This window comes from Maylandia zebra, linkage group LG9, assembly GCF_041146795.1.
Source record: "Maylandia zebra isolate NMK-2024a linkage group LG9, Mzebra_GT3a, whole genome shotgun sequence".
NCBI classification, from domain to species: Eukaryota; Metazoa; Chordata; class Actinopteri; order Cichliformes; family Cichlidae; genus Maylandia; species Maylandia zebra.
In genome coordinates this window covers 16,730,770-16,752,471 of record NC_135175.1, presented here as the reverse complement: position 1 = coordinate 16,752,471, position 21,702 = coordinate 16,730,770, and the positions used below count along the sequence as shown (strand labels likewise).

Sequence of the window (21,702 nt, the reverse complement as noted above, 5' to 3'; positions counted from 1 at the left end):
CGTGTGTCCACGTCTCTGTGTTTGTACAAACCCATTCCAGGGTAGCAATGAAGCAATACGCACCCACTGATCTGCTGATGCATTATAAAGGATTAGACATGAGTTCAATATGTTTATGAGGGTTTCCTTAATGGCAGCTCGGTTGAATAGCCAATTATTAGGACAGATCACAGGCTAATCTTTATACAGACTGTTTGTAGGACATGGACCACAGATGTGGGAAAACTGACAATGATGCTGCCCACTAAAAACAGAACTTTTGCATGTGTGGACATTAATTTCTGGGTATATCTTTCCTGTTAGGTAAGTCAGAGCTTTGGGTAAACAGTAGCTTTACATTGTAAATTGATCAGAATTAGCCTTCTTCCTTCACCCAGGCTTATTAGACTGGCTAAATTGGAGTGTGAGGGTGAAAAAGTTCAAAGTAAACGAAACTAAGCATATCACAAGTGCGATTTAGTGGACTCAAAAACAAGACCTGCTGATCAACAGTATGAGCGGGCTTAGACCAGGATATGGATTTAGAAATGTCAGTGCAGTCAGGCTTTTGTTATTTCAAGGGACACGGAGGTCTTAACCTCCCAGTCACAACCAATTTCTCATCCACAACTTAAATGACTTACAAGTGACTCTGCAAAAAGATTTAGGCCCCTCACAACTTACAAGTAGACAAACATACAAACACAAATAGCACAGCCTTCAATAGAGTTTGAGACACACACATATAAGCCATATGGCCTTGAGGCCTCTTCCATATGGACACACAGGGCCAGGTGTCTGAGCCCTGTGATGCCACATATAACTGTCATCACGTCATCCTCAGTTTCCTTGTGTTTGTGGTTTTGTGTCACCAATTATGCAGCCCACAGTACACTCTTTCTTTTCACATTAGTTATAGTTTTAGAGCATACCTTGGCAACCAGCAGAGTTTCTGCAGGCATGTAGAACAATTAACTGTTCACCAACTAGAAGGAAACCTTGTGGCAGCGGATCAACTTGCTGACTTTTGTTCATTGTTGTCGTGTCTTTACAAAGTGCACAAGTGTTCCAGTTTTATTATCAAAATGCATTTGTGCTAATAAGTAAAATTGTGAATGAATTAGGGTATTATACATTAAAATTAAAAAAAAATTATAATAATAAAGAGTGAAATCATTTTTATTCCACATCTCAGTTTGTTTGTTTGATTTTGGAGAATGGCAACCAGTTTGTATATCTGAACAAATTACATAATCACCATTTACCGTAGATCCACCCAGTTCTCCTTTTTTCTGAGTGCAATCCACTGGGGGTGCTCCCAACCCCCCATGAATCTCCCTGTTATCCCGACCCACTTACAAACCTTCCTTCCCTTCCCTCCCCTTCTCCTTTTCTCTCCTCCTCCTCCACAGTGACTGTGAGCACAGGCTCTCCTCTTCCATCCCACTGCTATCAAACAATGTCTGCATTCATGAGCCCAATACACACAACCACAAATCTAGAGACATGCTCCCACCCACACAAACACTTTTTGAGGGCTTCCCCAGAGTGAAGCGTCGAAGCATATCATCCCTATGCTCCCCCCCCCACCAATAAGAAAGATAATATGTCCCCAACAGTCAGTCAGCCAGCCTGTCTACTTGCCAGTCAGTCACCCACTATGCATGCTTTCAGGTACATCAGATGTTCAAGCAGAATGCCCTACAGCAGTGCTAGCAGGTCAGCTGGCTGCTGCGTGGACTTGAAGCTGAGTCTAAGCAGCAGATGGCAGGTGGATTGATGAGTGGAGACTGATGAGGGAGCTCAGTTATCGCATGATGAGACAAAGGATTTTGCTTAGCTCTTAGAGTGGCAGTGTACATTATTACAGTGCTTTAAACATCAGTAAATTATTGAAGCAAATGCACACATTACGACAATGCTACTATATTCCACAATGGAGACCATTAGACCATATCGGGCTTATCGAGCAGTTTGTATAACTGCATTTAAATGGAGGACATAGGAAAGCAATACACACCCTCACACTCACATATATATATATATGAGGCCATTTGTAAAAGCATGGGGCTTGTATGTAAGTGTAAAAGAACTTTTGTCCAGAGGCTTTTGTGGATATTGAACTGGTTTGGTTAGTTTGGTGCTTGGATAATGCAACATGTGCTCTCCTTGCAACCTAATTATTCTTTTCAGTCCACTTGTACTGGCTAAGGCAGATTCACACATGCAATACAAGAAGCCCACACCCTATTATCCCTCCTACTCCGTGCCCCCACCCTCTCTAAAAAGGGCTCCCATTTCAGCCCCCTGAGCGAAGCTCAGCATTAAGTGGGACAGTTGGAGGACATTTTCTCTCTCTCATGTCTCTCACTGTTTTGTCTGTTAATATGGTTCCTCTTTTACGTCAGTGTGCTTCCACTTCACAGTGCCCACAAGTAGCAGCTGAATGTCTTTTTTTTCATTCCTCTGTGAGGAAAGAGCCTCAGGACTCAAATACTTTTTTTTTAAAAGGCCTAATTTGTCTTGCTAAGAAAAGAAAAACAGACTGTGTGTTGTTATGTGAAACTTGCATTGTGTGTACACCCTTTACCAGGCAGAAGTTGTGAAAAAGATGTAAATCATTTCAAGGAAATGCATATCTGTCAACAAAGTAAAAGGGTGCTTTAAATTTTGTAAAGAGTTTCGGTGTCTTCACATCAGGGTATAAATAACCTAATTAATTAGAGCGTGTATCCTTATTATCCATCTTGAACTGTCTGATAGTGTCACAGTCATGTGTCACAGTCATGACATCATCTTCATTCAGTCCACGTCAGTCTTTTTAAATCGGTCACATATTAAGACTTTTAATCTTGGTATGTGACCAATATAAAAAGAATGCAAAAGGTCATTACATTAAAACACATTATGCTATTTTAGGCTCCTGCTTTAACACCTTTATTATTTTAGAAAGTCATCTATGGGATTCCTGCTTCAGTTTCACATATAGGAGAAAAAGAAACCAGAATATCCCCACAGAGTGTCTGAACTTTGCCTCACTTGAATAATAATAATAAGTCACGTATCTTATCAGTAATCTCACAAGAGTTTTATTATCTGCGGATCATAGAGGACACCAACAAAGAAGTAGCTCTGATGTGGTCATGACTGTAGGTTCACATAACAAACCACAATAGTTTTAGCTGTCAGTCAGACGTAGTACATATCAGTAACTACGGGAATCTTTTCAAATGTGAGAACAATACAATCAGCAATCTACCCATTTTCCTTTCAAGTACCACATCTGTGAAAACAGCACAACAGGATCCAAGCAAGAGGTTTAACAAAGACTAGTAACACACACAAGACACAGGTGTGGCTGATCATACATCAGTGGTTAGCTCCTGGCACAGGCACACATACACACCACATGGTCTTTATCATCATTATTAGGGGTTCTATCGGTTAGATTGTGTCAGCACAGGGGGTCTTCCAGCTCTGGATTAAACTAAGCTGTGTGTCTGTGTGTGTGCATACACACATGTTCCTGTTTATGTGTTAATGAAAATTAAACCCCCAAGGATTACTGCTTGTGCTCTTTTGTTACTTTGGTAATCAACAGGGAGCAGTACTAAATGTTATTAAGCTGCCTAAACCCAGAGTGCTCAGACACTTTTACACTCAAAACACTGCAAAACCAAAGTGTTTCTGAAAACTTGTCTTTATCACACAGAAAAAGCAACCCAAAGTATATAAAAGTTATACATGTTCCCTGCAATGCAGTAATTATCAATTTTTCTGAATATGTCAGGGTCAAAATGTTTGTACATTAATTACTTTTTTGAGGCAAGTTATTCGACTGTTTGGAGTAAAAATGTTCCTTTTTTTCATTTAGACTCATTTATTCTGGACTTCTAGTTGCTGTGGCTTGCTGAGATGACAGATCTGGAGGGGATTTTCATTACCGTTATAATTTATGCTCCTACTTTCAGAGGCTGAGGCTAAAGCCTGGTTATACCTCTGGCCACCACATACAACCAGTAGCAACTTTGCACAAACTCATAGAAATGGAGTTGCATCATATAAATGCTAAATGAATTGATTCTTATGCTCCTAGGACCTGGTGTCCACATCACATTTTGGGTTGTCTGGACCAAAATACTAATTTTTGCTCTACAAGGGCCTGATTACCACTTATGAGGACATTATACTGCCTGTTCTATCGAAATTTAAAATGAATGCCCTCTTATGAGGACCTCATTTTTCTCATAAACAAAAATCAGATAAAAGAAAAAAATCTGTTAATTCTTTGTTTTTACATTCATCAGGTCCCAATCAGCCCAATTAGCAAAGAGAAATTAAAAATGCATGCCATGAAGGAGTTTGGGTCTTAGGAGGTTAAATACTACATACCACTATCCAACTTTATCTTAACACTCAAATACCACATTCCCTTATTTCATTCAGTTTGACCTGAAATAAAACTTACCAGAAACGACTGTCTAGAGCAGGGATGTCAAACTCTTTTTACATCGCAGGCTACATACAGCTTATTTTGATCTTTTGTTGGCTGCACCAGTGAAACTGCCCTTCCTGCCAGTGTGCAAATGTAATCCCAGAGATATCTTACGTATAAAAAAATAACCTCTATTTCACCAGAAAGCAATCTATCAGTGCAAAAGAAAACTACAGAAATCTATAACTTAATTACTTCAGTGTAGCCATGTGGGAAATCTTTATCAATCAGAAAAGCTTTAAAAATTGTGAAAATACAATTAAAAGTCCAAAATTTCTGTTCCCTTTCACATTTTCCAAAGTCATCTAGGCCAGATTGAAGTCTTTGCTGGGCCGATTCTGTCCCCCGGGGCCTTATGTTTGACACCCCTGGTCTGGAGTGTACTTCTACACTCTACAAATTATGACAAAAACATGATAAACATGATAAAAATGATTAAAAATGAAATGTAAAAACTTTCTGGGAGACATCAGTATCTGTCCAACCCCCATGTAAATAACACTGTCCGGCTAAGAGCTGTGTGGCACCACCACAGCCCACTGTAAAACATGCCTATTTCAAATGCATTCATCAAAATAATTATACAGAAATGTACAGTGGCTATATTGGAAAACTGAAAAAGGCCATAGAAGCTGTGTCATATGACAGAGAATGGCTGTAACAAATTACACAAGGGCATAAATAGCCAAGTGCTGTAGTCGATTTACAAATGCCGTTGATATATTCTGGGCTGCCACTGCCTTGTTCGAAACACTGCACTTGTGTGTCAGCCTGATACATAAAAATAGATTCATGTCCTAACAGTAATACAATCATCAGAGATTTTAGTCACATGTTATATACAGGGCAATGGCGCAAACCAATTTTCCACACAGACCAAAAAACAAAAAATGCACATACAACATGCATACACGTGCGCTCATGTGTATAGCATATGCTCTGCCGATATGTAGACTATTTGGCCCTGATTGTAAGTACAGCATTTCCTCCTTGTCCAGTAAAGTGTTCTACCAGAATGGCGTGCAATAAGCTACTCATCTGAATGATTCAGAGCCCTGGGAGAGCCCTCGGCAGCTTGTCTCTGGAAGACACTTCTCAATGTTTAATTTAAGGTAATATGCACAAGTAGGCTACAGGAAGACCATTCTAACACGAGAGAGAGAAAACTTAGAGCTGATTGTGGATTAACATGATTTACTGTTTATCCACATTCAAAAAAGGGACTGAGTCATATAAAAGCTCTGACGCTCTAATGCAGTGGGGGTTTTTTGTTGTTGTTGCACTTTTTACTTGTTTAAACCATAAACAAGGTCCTTCTTTTACACATTCAAGTCATCAGTGGCGATTCATGGAAAACACCTTTAAGGTCTTTTTGAATAATCAGTTAGAAAATGTGAGCAAAAATTATGAACACAAGAAAAGAGAGAATTAAAGTAGAAGATTAAGTCCCCTTTGTTTTTAGCTATCTTCATATAGAGGCACTTTACACATCAGTTATTGTGCCCTTTCTTCTTTCAGTTCATATATTATGGAGCTTTAGAGTAAAGTGGCACAGTGGGTTTACACATCACATCACGTTGCACTGCCAGCCTCTCTCTATTCCAAGTTGTTACAGCTGAATAATGACTTTATTTGCTCATAGACACTGATTTGTCTAAGGGCCAGTGCTCACTTTGTCTAATTGGCTTCTGAAAGTAAACACAGAGCTCAATTTATTGCTACATTTAGTCCCACGGCATCGGAGGGCTGTGGACTGAGTGGCGTTTAAGAAGGAACAAGTTCACTGCAAAAGCTACTAGTCTGAATTCCATAAAGAATTTAGACTAGTAGCTTTTGCTGGATGTAACACAGCAGGATGAAAAGAGCTTGCAGGGCAGACAAATACACACATGAACTCTGTGTAACTTCATTTAAACCAAGTTTTACATCTTGCTCTTGTGCAGCAAACTGATTGGGTTGGGCATTTGCTTGTATGCTAAATCTAATCCAAGATCAAATCCTTTCTGAGCTCCAATAATGATTATTCAGGAACTAATATAGAATATGTTCTTGAAAAAAAAAAATTGTAATGACTCATGGCAAAACAAGCTGAGCCTAAAAAAATTGTGCTGAATTGCCACAACTCCAGTGAATCTAACCCAAAACAAATCAAAGTCGAACAACATCCAGCCTCAAGGACATTTTTTCTGATGAATAAATAAATAATTCCACATCATTTTATTTAGATTCATCACAGAAACTAAACTTGCCAGATGCAGGAAGTTCTTTTTACTTATGAGAACTGCTATGTCATGGTTTTTGTTGAGCTTCAAAACCTCTCAAGCAGAAAGATCACAGTTAGGGGAATCAGTTTTATGGTTATTGTTGAATTTAACAGTATTTAGCTATCCAAACCCACAGAACTTAACCTTGCATGCACGCGGTGTTTTTTATGTGCCGGTGAACTTTAATCGAGGTCAGCTGTCATAAATAATAAGTCACTGACATGGCAGATACAACCAGTAGGATTTGGGTATCAGCATCAGTAAGCATTAGTAAGAAAGATCACCTGATCGAAGAGAAATAGGATTAAAGAGGCTTCATTGTCCTAGAGTTCTTCCTGTATTTATGTAAACATACTCCAATTCAAGTTTGGTATTTGCCCCACACATGATTCATCATCTGTTTCCCAACCAAAGTGCAGAAGCACCAAGAAGAGCAACAAATTATAGCAGTCTAGTTAAGGCGGAAATGCACAGGTGACATATACGTCCGTGTTAAATTTACTCTGTAGGTAGGTCATAATGAAAAATCCCTCTGAAACCTTCTGGTGTTGCCAACGACATAACCTGATGTGCGTTTTCTTGGAAATGACGTCAACAAACTGTCTATTCTGTCAGCAAACAGTTTCAAACAAATGTTTTTTTCTCTACACTGATTTTATTTATTTTTTAAATCACTCAGACCAGAGGAATGTCAGCTCACCAACATGATCAGATTAGGCTGGATTTCAGCCTTTGGATGAAATGAAACATTTCATGAGCCAAAACTGGGATTTTCTGCATTTTCGTGTGAAGAATATCAAGGCCATGTATTTCAAAAATGCACAACGTGACTGTACAAATTACAAGACACGACATTTTTTTCTTTGTTTTTTGATTCATTTATTTTTCTTACCCGATTCATTAATTTTTTATAGTGCTTTTTCAACATTCATTAATAAAAAAAAAGAAAACAAGCTTTTTTTTTTCCCACTGTAAGTGCAGTATATGACATAATAATGAGGCTTTCCATAGAGATTTTAGACTATACAGACACACAACTTCATCCATTCAGCCCATTCAGGACCAATGCGTAAATCGGCACATAATCCACACAGAGCAACAGCTTCCCACTCTCTCTCACACACCCACACAGACACACACACACACACACAGTTTCAGTATGCTCTCTTACTTAGTTGCTCATGTCCCTCAGGCTCTCACAATCCCTGTTTTTTTGGTTTTAGCAGGTCATACGTGCTACACCAAACTCCAGGCTGACAACAGCTGGCTCTTCTTTGACCAGATCACTGTTATACGTCCCTTCCAGTTCTCCATAACTCTGCTTCCTGCTCTCGGTGCCACTGCTGCCCTCTACTGTCCGCTCTGTATCTGTGCTCTCAGTGGCCTCCTCACCCACCTCCTCCTGCTCATCCTCTTCCTCGTGACGCTGCACTTCTTTGTGGTTGATGGGCGCTCCCAGAATGAGGGAGTCGGGACGTGGCGGGAGGCTGTGGGAGTTGGAGAGCTGATCTCTTGTGGGAGGAGGTGCGGGGGGGTCGGATGTTGCAACCGGGACTACACCAAGCTGCTGCAGCCTCTGAATGATACGACAGTTAAGTATATAAAACAACATATTCCAAATATAAAGTGCATCTAAATACTCAAATACAAATACTATACTGTAAATACTATATATTAAAAATACTCATGCAGTCATTTAAATACTCAAAATTAAGATCAAGCTTAAAACTTAGGAATATGACAATATGCAATAATGTGCTCACAGATTCCAGTGCTTGCAGCGTGCTCTCTGCCTTACGACTGTTCTCCTTCAGAGTCAAAATGGTTTTCAGGATAGACTGACGAGGGTGCATGGATCGGTCAAACTGATGGTACATACTCCTCCAGAACCTGGTGATCACAATGTTACACATGTAGATAAGATCCTTTAGGGTTTACTTCTAGATATAAGCAGCAACCAAAAGGGGAGCAAGCTGTACTGACTTGAAATGATAAGGCAGGGTGGAGGGCTCGAGCACAGGATGTGCTTCGGAGTACGCAGGGCTGTAGAACGGATTCAGGTGGTTTCGTTTTTCGCTCATTAGAAATGCCCACAGGGAGTGAGTCCGCTCTCTTAGTCTGCAACCCAGAACAGCAGTTAGACACATGGGAGCATATCGACATAGTCCAATGGTTGGTTCACACACACGCATACAGAAGCTCACAATATAGTAATTAATCTATTTGTCTTCTACTAAAAAGAAGGATTACACATTATATGTCTTTTATCACTTCTGGTTATCTGCAAACTCAGTGACAACAAATCCTGGTGTGGCTTTCTTGATGCACAGATCTTTTAAAGAGATTGTCTTGACAGACTGATAGATTTCACAGTTGACATTAGAAAGTATTTCAACTGTCAACAGTTACATAAATCTGTGTTTTTGACTTACTGCAACTCTTCTCTCTGCCTCTGATTGTTACCAAGGAAGTTTCCATATTGACAGGAGTGAACATGTTCGTGGATCTGCAGCAGGAACCACTCGCTGAACTCAAACGCCTAAACGGAGAGTTGTGGATAAATAAAAGCAAAAAAACCATAGGAAATAAATATAAATCTCACGTAGCTTGCACTCTCCCACTCACCTGTGGGAACTGCTCAGTCAGCTGCCAGACGCACTCGAGGAATTGAGTGAAAATAGGAGACACTTCTTTTGGATCCCCGTCCAGTTGGTCACACCTGAGAGCATACAATCCACGTATAGAATAATATGAACTTGCGACTGTGAACTGGAGCAAATGCAGTGCTTCACATTTTCCAGTTGAAACCTCACCTGTCTGCAAACTTGTGACCGAAAGAGATCCAGTCTTTCTCTATCAGTACCTAGAAGAAAAACAAAGAGTGAAGAGTAGAGAACATGGAGCATCTGAGTATCTGCATGTTCAACATCACGCGTCTGTGGCTGGTACCATAAAGCCTTTAATTGTACGATAGTAAGGGTCCATGAGCAGCGCCCCTAGGGCGCAGACCTGGGCGGTTCTGTCCCATCCATCTGAGCAGTGAACCAAAACACTGGCTCCTTCAACTGTCACCGCCTGGGATTAAGAGAACAGACAGATGGCACAGAAATATGGTTTTTAAAACAACAATGACTTTTTTATCAGCTTCCACCAGAATACAGTTAAAGAAGTATAACCAGAAAACATTTACCCTGGTGAGAAAGACAGCAGCATCTACTATCGCCTTGATATGCCGAAGCCAGCCACTACTCTCCAGTCCCACCAGGTAGTCACTCATGGAAAGTGACCGAGTCCCAGTCACTAAAGGATCAAAGGAATTTAAGATTAACTGTGCACTGACTGACATTCATTAAAAAAAAGCCTTTTTGTAAACATCTTTTCTTTCTTTTTTAAAATCCTCTGTCTGTAGCAGATGTTTAACCTTCTAGCAACTTCTGCAGGCTGCTCCGCATCACATGGATGTTTTCAATGCCAACAAACTGGAAGCGGATGTTGGAGTAGTTGTCCTCATTCTCGTAGCCTTTACCTGCTGCTCTGTTAGCGAGCGCGTTCAGCTGCAGGACAGGAAAAAAACAACAAAAAAAACAACAACAACACATTTGAGCTCTGAACTCTGTTTTCAAAAGTACATTCATTTAGTGCTGAACCCATTTACACATACAAGAAATTTTTAAAAGTTAATGAACAACGCTTGCTATTCTGAGAAACTGCCTGGCCGTCACCACCTTACCTTCGGCCTGGTATCCATGACATAAAGAAATCGGCTGTTGTGATTGGCTTTGCTGATGGCCTGCAGCATGCTCTCATCCTCGAGGCATCGTGCACTGAACCCAGAGAGAGGCTGACTACAACGACACACTGCTGCCTGTCAGGGTAAAGAGAGTACATTGGTAAAAACGAGAAGTTATTAAAAAAAAATCTAAATATAACCTTAAAACCAGGACACCTGAGCCTGTGTTACTTCCTTCTAATGGTTGCCTATAATGGAACAACTACATGAGTCTCATAAACTTTTTTGGTTAACCTAACACCATAAATGTAACTACTTAGATGTTAATGCCATTGAGTAGTTACATTGTTTCCCTAAAAGTCAGGTGTTTCTAGTTGACACAATAAGATTCCCCAGAATGTTAGGTCATTAACTGCTCATCCCACCTAAATGTTGTTTAACCTGAAAATCACAATTCAAAATATGCTGCACATTTCGGCTGTGGGAGTTCTTTCCCTCGCTTGCTTTGGAAGCAAGGTTTGTTCATCAGCGATGCTGACGTTTTGTTCGAGAAAATTAAAGAAAGAAAAAAAAAAGTGCAGCTATTCCATCAAATTTCACAGACCCTTGGTTACTAATCGTTTCTGTAATGTGGTGATGTTTCTTCTAATGCCAGCGAAAGGTCAAAATTTCCATCCATACACAAACACACCAAAAAAAAAAAAAAAAAAAATCGAATGAGCAGATGTCATGCAAATTTGTTAAGCGGAGTACAAATCCTTTCCGTGTTAGACATTTTATGAGCTTTGCTGTAAATCCACCTTTGGCCAAGCAACTCAACTTTGCACGTGTTAATATATAATCCCACTGGTTCATTCCCATGATATTTGCACTTCGATATAACCGAGAGAGTTGACCCTATTTTCAATTTAAGCAATCCCATTTCCATTTTGCTTGTACTGCCTTAGGAATATTAAGATTTGGACTTTGATCTTGCTCAGTAACTACTCAACAACTTGCCAAGGAGAGCTAAATAAAGAAACTGGACCAAAGACAAATATTGGCGTATGTAAATGGTCACAGTTTTAATGTACCTTCTTCTCTTGGTAGAAATAAGTGAGGACAGGAAAGCGTCCTTTGCTTCTGAACTTGGAGCTCCCCACAATGATAGGCTTACTGGCGGTGACAGGAACATAGAGGTCCCGTGGATATGTCTCACACACCTGAAAAAAGTCACAAACAAAATCCATTAACTAAAATAAGAATTAAAAATGTACTAATGTCCATGTTCAGACAGCAGTACCTTGTGAATGCCTCGTGCTACTATGTTACAATCTATAAAGGCACATGATATACAGTCTGCCTGTGAGCAGGGATCTGCTCTTCTTCTTTACAGACAAATTCTTACTTTTGACTCAAAGACTCTGTAGTCCATCACACTAAGGCTGGAGCTAACTAACAGTGAAGCTCCAGCACCCTCTTCTGGACCACAGCGCACAGTGTTTAAGATGTGGTAACGTCGAACTGGTTTCTGTGATATAATCAGGGGTGCACATAAGTGGTCCGCAGGTGCGCATTTGCTGTCAAAATAAAAGACGAGCACCAGATAAGAAGCTGCAACGAGAGTTCGCGTACATATAAAAGCACTGTTTTTGTCCGCTAGAGTGGGATTTTCACGGCATATTCTGCACCACATCTCTGTGCGTTCATCATTTGTTTGAATCCAGCTCACCTCCTGCAACCACTTTTCCGAGAACACGCGCTTCTTTTGCGGTTCGGACTCCTTCTGACATTTCTTTGGAGGTGGAGGAACACCAAAGTAATTGCTTAAAGGAGCTTGCTTTTTTGACAGCTTTTAGAGTTCTAAACCTATGTCTGTCCTCCTCCAGAAAATCTTATGTACGCAAACGCGCGTTGCAACTTCTTATCTGGTGCGCGTCTTTTATTTTGACAGCTAATGCGCACCTGCGGACCCCTTATGTGCACCCCTGGATATAATGTTAACAGGCTGTCATTAAACCCAAATAATGACAGCCTGTGTGATATCACTTGGATGCCAGCTGAATCTAGACTAGGGCTATGCGATATGACCAAAATCTCATATTCCGATATAAGAATTCTATCGTCCTGATAACGACATAAATCACAAAAATGTAACATTTTCTGTAAATTCTGTGAATCTCGGGCAGCTCGTCTTGCGGGAAGTGTTTCCAGCTGCGCATCATGTAGCTGGAGTCTAGTGTTTTAACCGATGCATGAAACTGTACATTTGTAGACATAAGTTATATCAGCCGCCGTATTCTTTGTGAATATTTATTACACAGCGTGCTGGGGGGAAAAGCCTGTTCTAACGTTTAAGTCTAAGGTTTATTTTTTAGCACCTGGCGGCTCTTTTTTAATTCTCATCCGTAAATAATCTGCTCTTTCACGTGATTCAGTTTATTTTGAAAAGTCTCAACAGGATCTTGAGCTTTATTGTGAAAGGTTTATGAGGAACATAAACAAGCGGACACCGATGCTGTTACCGTCGTTGTTGCTAACGACAACGCATAAAAACAGGCGCTTGTCCGTCTGTAGTGTGGTTATATAAAATATAAGAGAAAGAGAACTTTAAGAAATTAATATAGCCACTACAGTGACCATCAAAACGATGAAAAAATATTGCCGTAAACAGTTTATTTTGCGACACCACGAAACAAACGATAGCGTAAAATGATACGATAGACGTTTTTATATCGTCATCCGATATATATGTTATATCAACAGCCCTAATCCAGACTGTACCACTGTGACGGTGCTGTCCACAACCACACAACTGAAATACTCTGGTAATATTCATCTGTTTAAATCAGATACAGAGTAAGCTTTCATACGCCCACCTCATTTTCACATTAACTTCGTTTGCAATTAAGTTATTTGACAATCAATTAGTTTAATTATTCGGATTAATTTGTTTTAATACATTATGACACTAAGCTAAAGACTAAACAATGTTGCACATTTTAGGTTTACATGATTTTGTCAGTGACTTGTACAAGCTGCAGTAATTCTTTTTTTCTGTTTTCATCTGCTGCTCCAGCCTATCCCTGTTTAAGCAACAGAGGAAGCTGAAGGTGGAGCTGGTTTAAGTGCAGAGGCCAGCCTAATGGACTTTGCCATCTGCTGTGACCACATGGCGGGAATGTTTTTTATCCATTTAAATAAATCCAGTTATTGTCACAGTCGTTTCCTCTTTTGTGTTTACTCAGTCGCTACAGAGGTCGTTTGGAGTTACATCCCTTTCTGAGTATGTTCTTCTGGCACTTTTAAAGCCATAATGCAGACATGCAATGACCAATACACAGAAATACTATAAGTCAACTTATAGTAAATAATATATCAATACTATCACAAATACTACTACTATCACAGTGATGGTACCAATGTTTAGAATCTGTAAATAAATACAGTTTATAGTGGGCAGAGGACTTTGTTGGATTTTACTACCTACCTTGTAGTCCCTGTTCACATCAGTGAGCTGCCATTGGTCACAGGGGACGCCCATCCTCTCAAACTCCGCCCCCAAGTCGATGAGCTGCCATCCTTCCTCTCGCTGCTGGTCATTTTGTTTGGGGTTGTAGGAGAAAGCATAAAGCTCTTCATAGCATACTGCGCAGAGAAGAAAAACAGAGAGAAACCCATTAAACACAGACAGATGAGAAAGCACTATTTAATATGTCAATGTATCTCTGTTTAGGCATTAAGTGGATAGGAGAAATGCCCAAAGCGAATAGAACGCGAAGCTGACCTGGCCGTAGAAGACGAAGCAGTGAGCTGTAGACGTCGTGGCAGTCTCTTTCTCTCTGTATAACAAAATGAACCACCCTGAAGTTGCGACACTGAATTACCAGTGGACAGCCAGAGGTGGTCAGGGACAGCTTCTCCACAGAGGCTATATGATGGTGCAAAATCTGCAGACAAGGAAAGAGGAGGCAAAAAGAAGACGTGAAAAGAGAGGCTGGTGATTTACAGTGGCTGGGTCGATATACACTAATTTAAACAAAGTACACTATCCAACAATGACATTAGCGTATTGTTAATAAAGCCTGGTGCTGTTTTTATATTTTACAAAACATACACACATACTAATATATTTTGTGTGTGTTATACAAATGTTTTTCTTCAACTCTAGGACTCATTGTATATGCACACTTTAAAAAACACGTATGTCAAAATTAAAGCCTTACTCTTTAGGAACCTCAGTTTAGAGAATAGTTTCATATTTAAAGAGGCTCAATGAACTACTAAAGACTTGCAAAGTTTAAATGAAGATCAGTTGGTATTAAAGGGACCAAAGTGCCAAGAAATATCCCTTACAATATTACACCACCAGCCTAAGTACTGATAAAAGGCAGGATGGATTCATGCTTTCATGTCATTTCCATCAAATTCTGACTCTACCCTCTGAATGCTGCAGACTCATCAGATCTGCCAACATTTTTCAGTCTTCTGTTGTACAATTTTGGTGGCCTTGTGTGAATTGTAGCTTCAGTTATTTGTTCTTAGATGACAGGAGTAGTACCCAGTGTGGTCTTCTGCTGCTGTGGCTTTAAAGTCGCATGTTATGCATTCAGAGATGCACGGCTTGGTTGTAACAAGCGGTTATTTGAGCTACTGTTGCCTTCCTATCAGCTCAAAGCAGCCTGGCCATTCCTCTGGGATCTCTGGCATCAACAAAGCATTTTCTCCCAGAAAACTGCTACTCACTGGATATTTTCTCTTTTTCTGACCATTTTCTGTAAACCCTAGAGATGGCTTTGAGGAGAAATCCCAGTAGATCAGCAGTTTCTGAAATACTCAGACCGGTCCATCTGGCAACATCAACCACATTCATTGTCAGTTAAATCACTTTTCTTCCTCATTCTGAACTTCAGCAGCCCACCTTGACAATCCAACATGCCAAAATGCACTGAGCTGCTGCCTTGTGATTAGCTGGCTAGACATTTGCATCAATGAGAGTGTTATCTGCAATATGAATACAATGAAGAACAGATAAGATTTGGAATATTAAAGGGATCTAGTTGGGGGGGGGGGGGGTTCAAGAGCATGCATTTAAACAGAAGAGTGCTATAAAAAGCTCAGCTCAGTCATGAATTATTTTAATATCACCCAGAAGTATAGAGGGCAAGAGAGTCAGATGCCACACATCACCATATTCATGAGTGCATTTTGAGTATCACAACCAAGAGAAATCATAAAGATGCACATGGATCAGCATTGATAATGACTAGTGGGACACACACGCATGTGCACATACACACACAGGCTAATTGCTGATCTCACCAGTTGTTGAGAAAGGCAGTAACTCACATGCTGTTTAATATTTTATGATACACACAAACACCACAAACGGTTACTTTGAAATTACTCTACAGCACACACAGCGCTGAGCCAGACACACATAGGGAAGTAATGCACATAAAACAGGAAGGATGGTGGGAAAGAGGTCACGGCCCAGGTTCTGCTGCACAAGGCATGTAGGCCAGTCACTAAATACTTAGTGCTTAAAAAAACAAAAAAAAAAACAGGATTCATACAGCGCAACACTATTGTGCACACTCAGAAGTAATACCATTCCAGCAAGTATGTATATGCCAATTGTACAATGTAAAACCAACTAAACCGGGCTAGTTGATGCTATGAAGTCATTCTGACAAATCACAACTCAATATAGGAAATAAAATCTTGCAAGTCATGTGTTGAAATCCTGAGCTCTAAACGGTTGCAGCTAATTTCTCAATATTAAATAGCCTCTTGTCTTCAGTGCCTGCTCTAGGCTCATTGCAACACGCGCCCATAATTCTCGCATAACCCAACACCACCACTTTGCCGCTACTGCAGCACAAATAAGTCCATCAGCAAACCAGAATGCTGCTGCTAGATGTTACTAACCTAGTTCTTACAGTGCACTGACAGCGATCCTCTTTCAGGGGCAGGAAGAAAAACACACACAGACAAATACTACGTGTGCACATTTTGAAACTCTATCTCTTCCTCTTACCACACATTAACTTTCATAATCTTTCTCTCCTTCCCAAATCGCATGCAAACAAACTGTCTGGTTGCAGGCTTCCCTGTAGTGATCACATTAATGGTTCTTTATGTGGCAGAACTTCCAGTTTCTGTATGTTTTGCCCTTCATTTGCATATATTCCTCTGGTTTTGATTTGAGAGCTCAAAACATATGCCACCCAGGTCTTGGCATCTACAGGAATCGCTTTGCCACCAGCCAATGGCAATATTGCACTGCAACGGTTCCTTCAGTGATGGAGTTGTTATGGCCCCAGGCCTTCATGCGGGTTTGCTCTGCATATGTGTGGTTTTTGGGTTCCATGAGTTGCCTGGGTGGAGATTCAGGAGATGCTATTTAAGACCCTACCTCTCTAGGTCTTGCCGGTCTCCACTCCTGTTGGTGCTTTACTCCAGTCCTGTGATGGTGCCTGTGCTGTCTTCATGCCTCTGCATCCTCGTTTGGTTCTTTCGTTGGGTTATCTTAACTTGCTTTTTCCTTGCACACCAGGTCTCATACACTTGCCAGCTTATCCATGCACCACTTTACACTGCTGATACTGACTTCGACTCACCTAATTTATTATTATGTCACACACATACAGGTTATAACAATTGGGGCCTCGTTCAGGATTTGAACCCCAGCAAGAATCATACACCTAAACACAAAGCCTAGAAAAAGGGGTTTTTAAACCACACACACAGAACAAACCTGCATGAAGGCTAGGAGCTAAAACAGGAGTGTATTAAAAACATTTGCAGGGTAATAAATATTCATTATTAGACTAAAAACAGGCCCAAATTGTCTAAAGAGCACACTTGGTTTGTGTGAAACTGCACCATCAATTTATAGAAAACTGGCAACAGGAGGTAAAAGTTCTGTGAGCACTTGCTATCCTCCAGTTATGCCTCTGCACAACAGTGTATTCGCAGAGGTGACATCCATATGCAAGCACTCTGAAACCTGCATTAATGGGCAGCATAGTTGGCACAAAACTACTCACCCAGACCTCATGTCCAGCAGAGGCCGAGTTGTTAGAGTTGCTCTCCACAAAGATGAGATGCGTGGCTGTGAGGTACAGAGTGCCATGAACGGATTTGTTGCTGAAGCGATCCAACAGCCGCACCTGCTCCACCTGCAAAAACAGATGCACATAATGGTAATATCTAAATAATCAGGAGCACCCTTTGCTTCTCTTGCTGGATACACTGAGACTACAAGAGATGGCATCTTGCGAGCAGGGTTGACACCTGACAGAAAAATTACTGGCACCAGTTCTGGCTAGCACACCAATTAATCCTGGCCACCTGGTCCTCACTATCAGCTGCCAGTTTAATTTTAATAAGTGCAGTCACAAGTGACATTTGCTGCCACTGCCTTAATAAGCAAACCACCTGCCTCTTAATTAAACAATCTTATCTAGCTTAAAGTCAAACACAGTTCATTTTGTTTTGACTTCCTTCTCAAAAATTTATATTCAGTAGCTGCAACAGTGAAAGTGTAGCAACTGATTGCACTAATACCACAAACGCCCAAACAGAATAGCAGATATAATGAGTAATATATTTACTCAAGTCACGAGTTTTCACACAGGCTTGGGTCTAATAGCTATAACAGGTTTTAAAAAAAACCTTTAATGTGCTTCTGGTTTACATCCTAGAAAAAAGAAATAAATGAATAAAACCAGTTTTATACAGCACAATCTTTTTAAAGATCTTTATGAGACTGATGTTACAACAATATAAAACAAACAAATAATATCACCATTGGACTTTGCTCTGCACTGTTGCATCTACGGTATTTTATTGCCTTCTGCATCACAGATGCAAGACATATCAAAATAAAAGCTCCTGTCACCTTCACTCTATAGCCAAAGTGCATTTGGAAAGTCACTGATTTTTGGACTGTGCAGTGCTGTTAGCACTAGCTGTCCGAATCCATGATTCATCACATTAGCTGTTTCCGGTTGACTCAGACATCCTCCACTTTGTTTCCGTTTGCTGAGATATGATGATCAAATCTCTCTCGGTCGCTCAGCAACCTGCGGGTCGCGGCTCTGTCATAAGTCAGCTTCTTGGAACATACGGGAAGTCAGTTGTTTTTGTGTGTGTGCCCACATGCGTGTGCTTGAGAGCAGGTTAGAGAGAAAGGGAAGAGAGAAGGAGGACAGAGACCTCATACCATCTTATAGGGAAGTTAATGTTAGGATTTGTGTTTCATCCTGTTACATGCCTATGCAACTTAAACTACCCTGATTGCTACAACAAGCAGCTTGTTTTCTTTGTTTGTTTTAGACACTATAACAGCAAATAATAATCTCCTCCGACTTTTAAACCAGACAAACCACTGAGAGGTGTGGAGAAAAATGGGGAACACCCATTCTGCATGGGTGTTCCCCGTCTGTCTACATGCCAGATCTCAGCATTTTTTTTTTCCCCACTGACAAATAGCACAATTGTCATTGAACCTCAAGAATCGTGTGATACTGCTTCCTAATATGATCAAAAACAGAGACGTTAGATAAAATTAAGCACACTGAGCCACCTTATGGCAGACTAAAAGGAATTATGAAGATTATGAAGTATGTACTAGGACTGTTGGCGGTTGTTGGTTGTTTTTGAGTGGCTGCAGATCAGATTTGAAAGGATCAATGATTTAAGGGTTAAAAGGATCAGCTCTTGCATTATACTGCTGTGCACACACATAGCAGTATATTTTCTAGCAGTACAGGCCTGGCAGGGCTAAACTCGTACTGCAGCACTCCTCGAGTCTTGCCTTTTTCAGCTGGTTGCTTTCCTTTAAATCTGGTCTATTGGGAGTGATTTAGCCCAGGCAGTGAGCTCACTGTTTTGGCGTTTTATGCTTACGATAAAACTGCGATCGCCCAATTTGACGTACAGCCCAAGTCAGCCCTGCGAGTCTGTGCTGGATATGGCCCGGCTTTTCCTTGCTTCTTCAATCATACTGAATTCAATGACTGTACTGACGGTGGATATCTGTCGCAATAAATAGCAGAGCGTGCAAGTAGTAAAATTAGATAGAGGAAGCCGATCTTCCTGATGAACGGGAAAAACAAACGGCTCATTGATGCTCGCCACGTCTGCTGACATTTGGAGTCGTTGGCGACACCTGCTAGCCGTTACGCTATAACGTTGATTCACGCAAATTCACTCTGAACACTGATGGCCAGAAAACGGAGCCTGACTCGAGCCTTCCAACAAAATCGCAAACAGACAAGGCCCAGCTGCCGACTGTATCCCATCCATTTGCAATTAGCAAGAAACGTTAGCTACCTTTGGCGTTCGGATATGCTCCATTTTCCCCCCGGGTCGAAACAGCTGTCAGCGCCTACAAAGCTTCAAACGACACCTCCCGGATTGAAATGAATCATTGATGATGTGAAAGCTTCGACTCCTGCACAAGACTCCTTCACTTTTTCGGGGGCATACGATATGTGTTTATTGTCAATTATTTTCACTCCATCCGCGTAAAGCTTGCGCAAAGTACGTCGGCACTTGAGGTGGGGGTTTTCAAAATAAAAGCGGGATCAAATTCAACTTTTAACTCCTTTACTGTTTTGGTGGTTGGGGTTGTAGGACAGAGTTTGTAAGCAATTTGAAGTTATCAGAATTATCCATCCATCCATTCGCTTCCGCTTATCCTTTTCAGGGTCGCGGGGGGCACTGGAGCCTATCCAAGCTGTCATAGGGCGAGAGGCAGGGTACAGGTCGCCAGTCTGTCGCAGGGCCAACACTTCGCACTCACATTCATACCTAGTGACAATTTGGATTATCCAATTAACCTATCCCCACAAGCTGCATGTCTTTGGACGGTGGGAGGAAGCCGGAGGGAACCCACGCAGGGAGAACATGCAAACTCCACACAGAAAGACCCCGGCCTGATGTTGGAATTGAACTCAGGACCTTCTTGCTGTGCGGCAACAGTGCTAACCACCGTGCTGCCTGTAATCAGAATTAAAACAACCTAAATACTTAAACTATATGTGAAAAACGCTTTAGTTAATTAAAAAAACAATAATAGATTTAGATTAGTGTATATTTTCTAAAAACAATAATACTTCAAAAGATTAAAACTAAACATTTTCCAAACAATAAAAACTGAACTGAAACCATCAAACCTACTTTGGGAACTAGCTGAAGCTAACTGAATGAAAAGCAAAGTTAAAATGAAATCAAGATAAAAGATAACAAAAAACTTACAACCTATAATAATTATTGGCATGATTACTTGTCAAAGTAAAGCAAATATAGTGTGCTCTTCTCTGGAGAGATTGGGTCACCATTTGACTACCTAAATGCTTAGGGATCACCACAGCGGATCATCTCCCCTGCATGCCCCGCTCACTATATCTACAAACCCCCTCTGAAGTTTTTCTCTTTCCTTGTCCCTCTCAGCTCTATGGTAAATGGCCTGCATTTGTATAGTGCTTTACTCAGTCCCTAAGGACCCAAAGCACTTTACACTACATTCAGTCATTCACGATGGCAAGCTACATTGTAGCCACAGCTGCCCTGGGGCGCACTGACAGAGGCGAGGCTGCCGGACACTGGCCCTCTGACCACCACCAGTAAGCAAACATGGGGTTAGTATCTTGCCCAAGGATATTTGGTAGCCTGGGATTGAACCACTAACCTTCTGATTAGTGGCTGACCTGCTCTGCCACCTGAGCTACAGCCACCTCTATAGTCAACATCGTTTCACCAGTAGATACAGCATCCCTCCTCTGCACATGTTCAGACTATCTCATCTCTAAATCTGTCCATTGTTTCGGATGGGTGACCTCAGGTAAACTCATCCAACTTCATTATCATTCCTCTGTTCCTTGCAGCTTTATGGTTCCAAATGTCTCCCTCTGACTCTCACAGTTTCTGTCTTGTTTCTTCTGATTTCCATTCCTCTTCTCTCCAGATCACATCTTCTCTCCATGTCGCTAGGTTCCATCTTGCCTACCACACACCTCACCACTGTCTTGCTGTCCTAACAAATGTACGGCACCAGCCTCACATACTTCCCTGCCACTGCTGACTTCCTCATGCAGTGCCACAGTTCCTCTTGGCACCCTCTAAAAAAGGATGAAATTCAGGACTGTACACAGGTTACATCTAGCAAATATCAAAGTGAGAGCAAAACAAACAAAAAAGAACCCAAACATAATGTCAAAAGATCTGAATAAATCTCTGCTGAA

General features: G+C 41.0%; 1 protein-coding gene across 1 annotated transcript; it reads right to left on the bottom strand.

Annotated features, from left to right (window-relative positions):
- Positions 1 to 7,583: 7,583 nt before the first annotated feature.
- mtmr6 (myotubularin related protein 6) lies at positions 7,584 to 20,008 on the bottom strand. Its single transcript, XM_004546511.5, has 15 exons — positions 19,790 to 20,008; positions 17,500 to 17,631; positions 14,235 to 14,397; positions 13,938 to 14,095; positions 11,542 to 11,670; positions 10,469 to 10,603; positions 10,160 to 10,292; positions 9,929 to 10,038; positions 9,688 to 9,813; positions 9,552 to 9,601; positions 9,364 to 9,457; positions 9,171 to 9,277; positions 8,722 to 8,856; positions 8,502 to 8,628; positions 7,584 to 8,314 (listed from the first exon to the last, which is right to left on the bottom strand). Exons 1-15 carry the CDS (start codon positions 19,811 to 19,813, stop codon positions 7,958 to 7,960), a joined length of 1,980 nt encoding a protein of 659 aa, XP_004546568.1. The 5' UTR covers positions 19,814 to 20,008; the 3' UTR covers positions 7,584 to 7,957.
- Between the last annotated feature and the right edge of the window lie 1,694 nt (positions 20,009 to 21,702).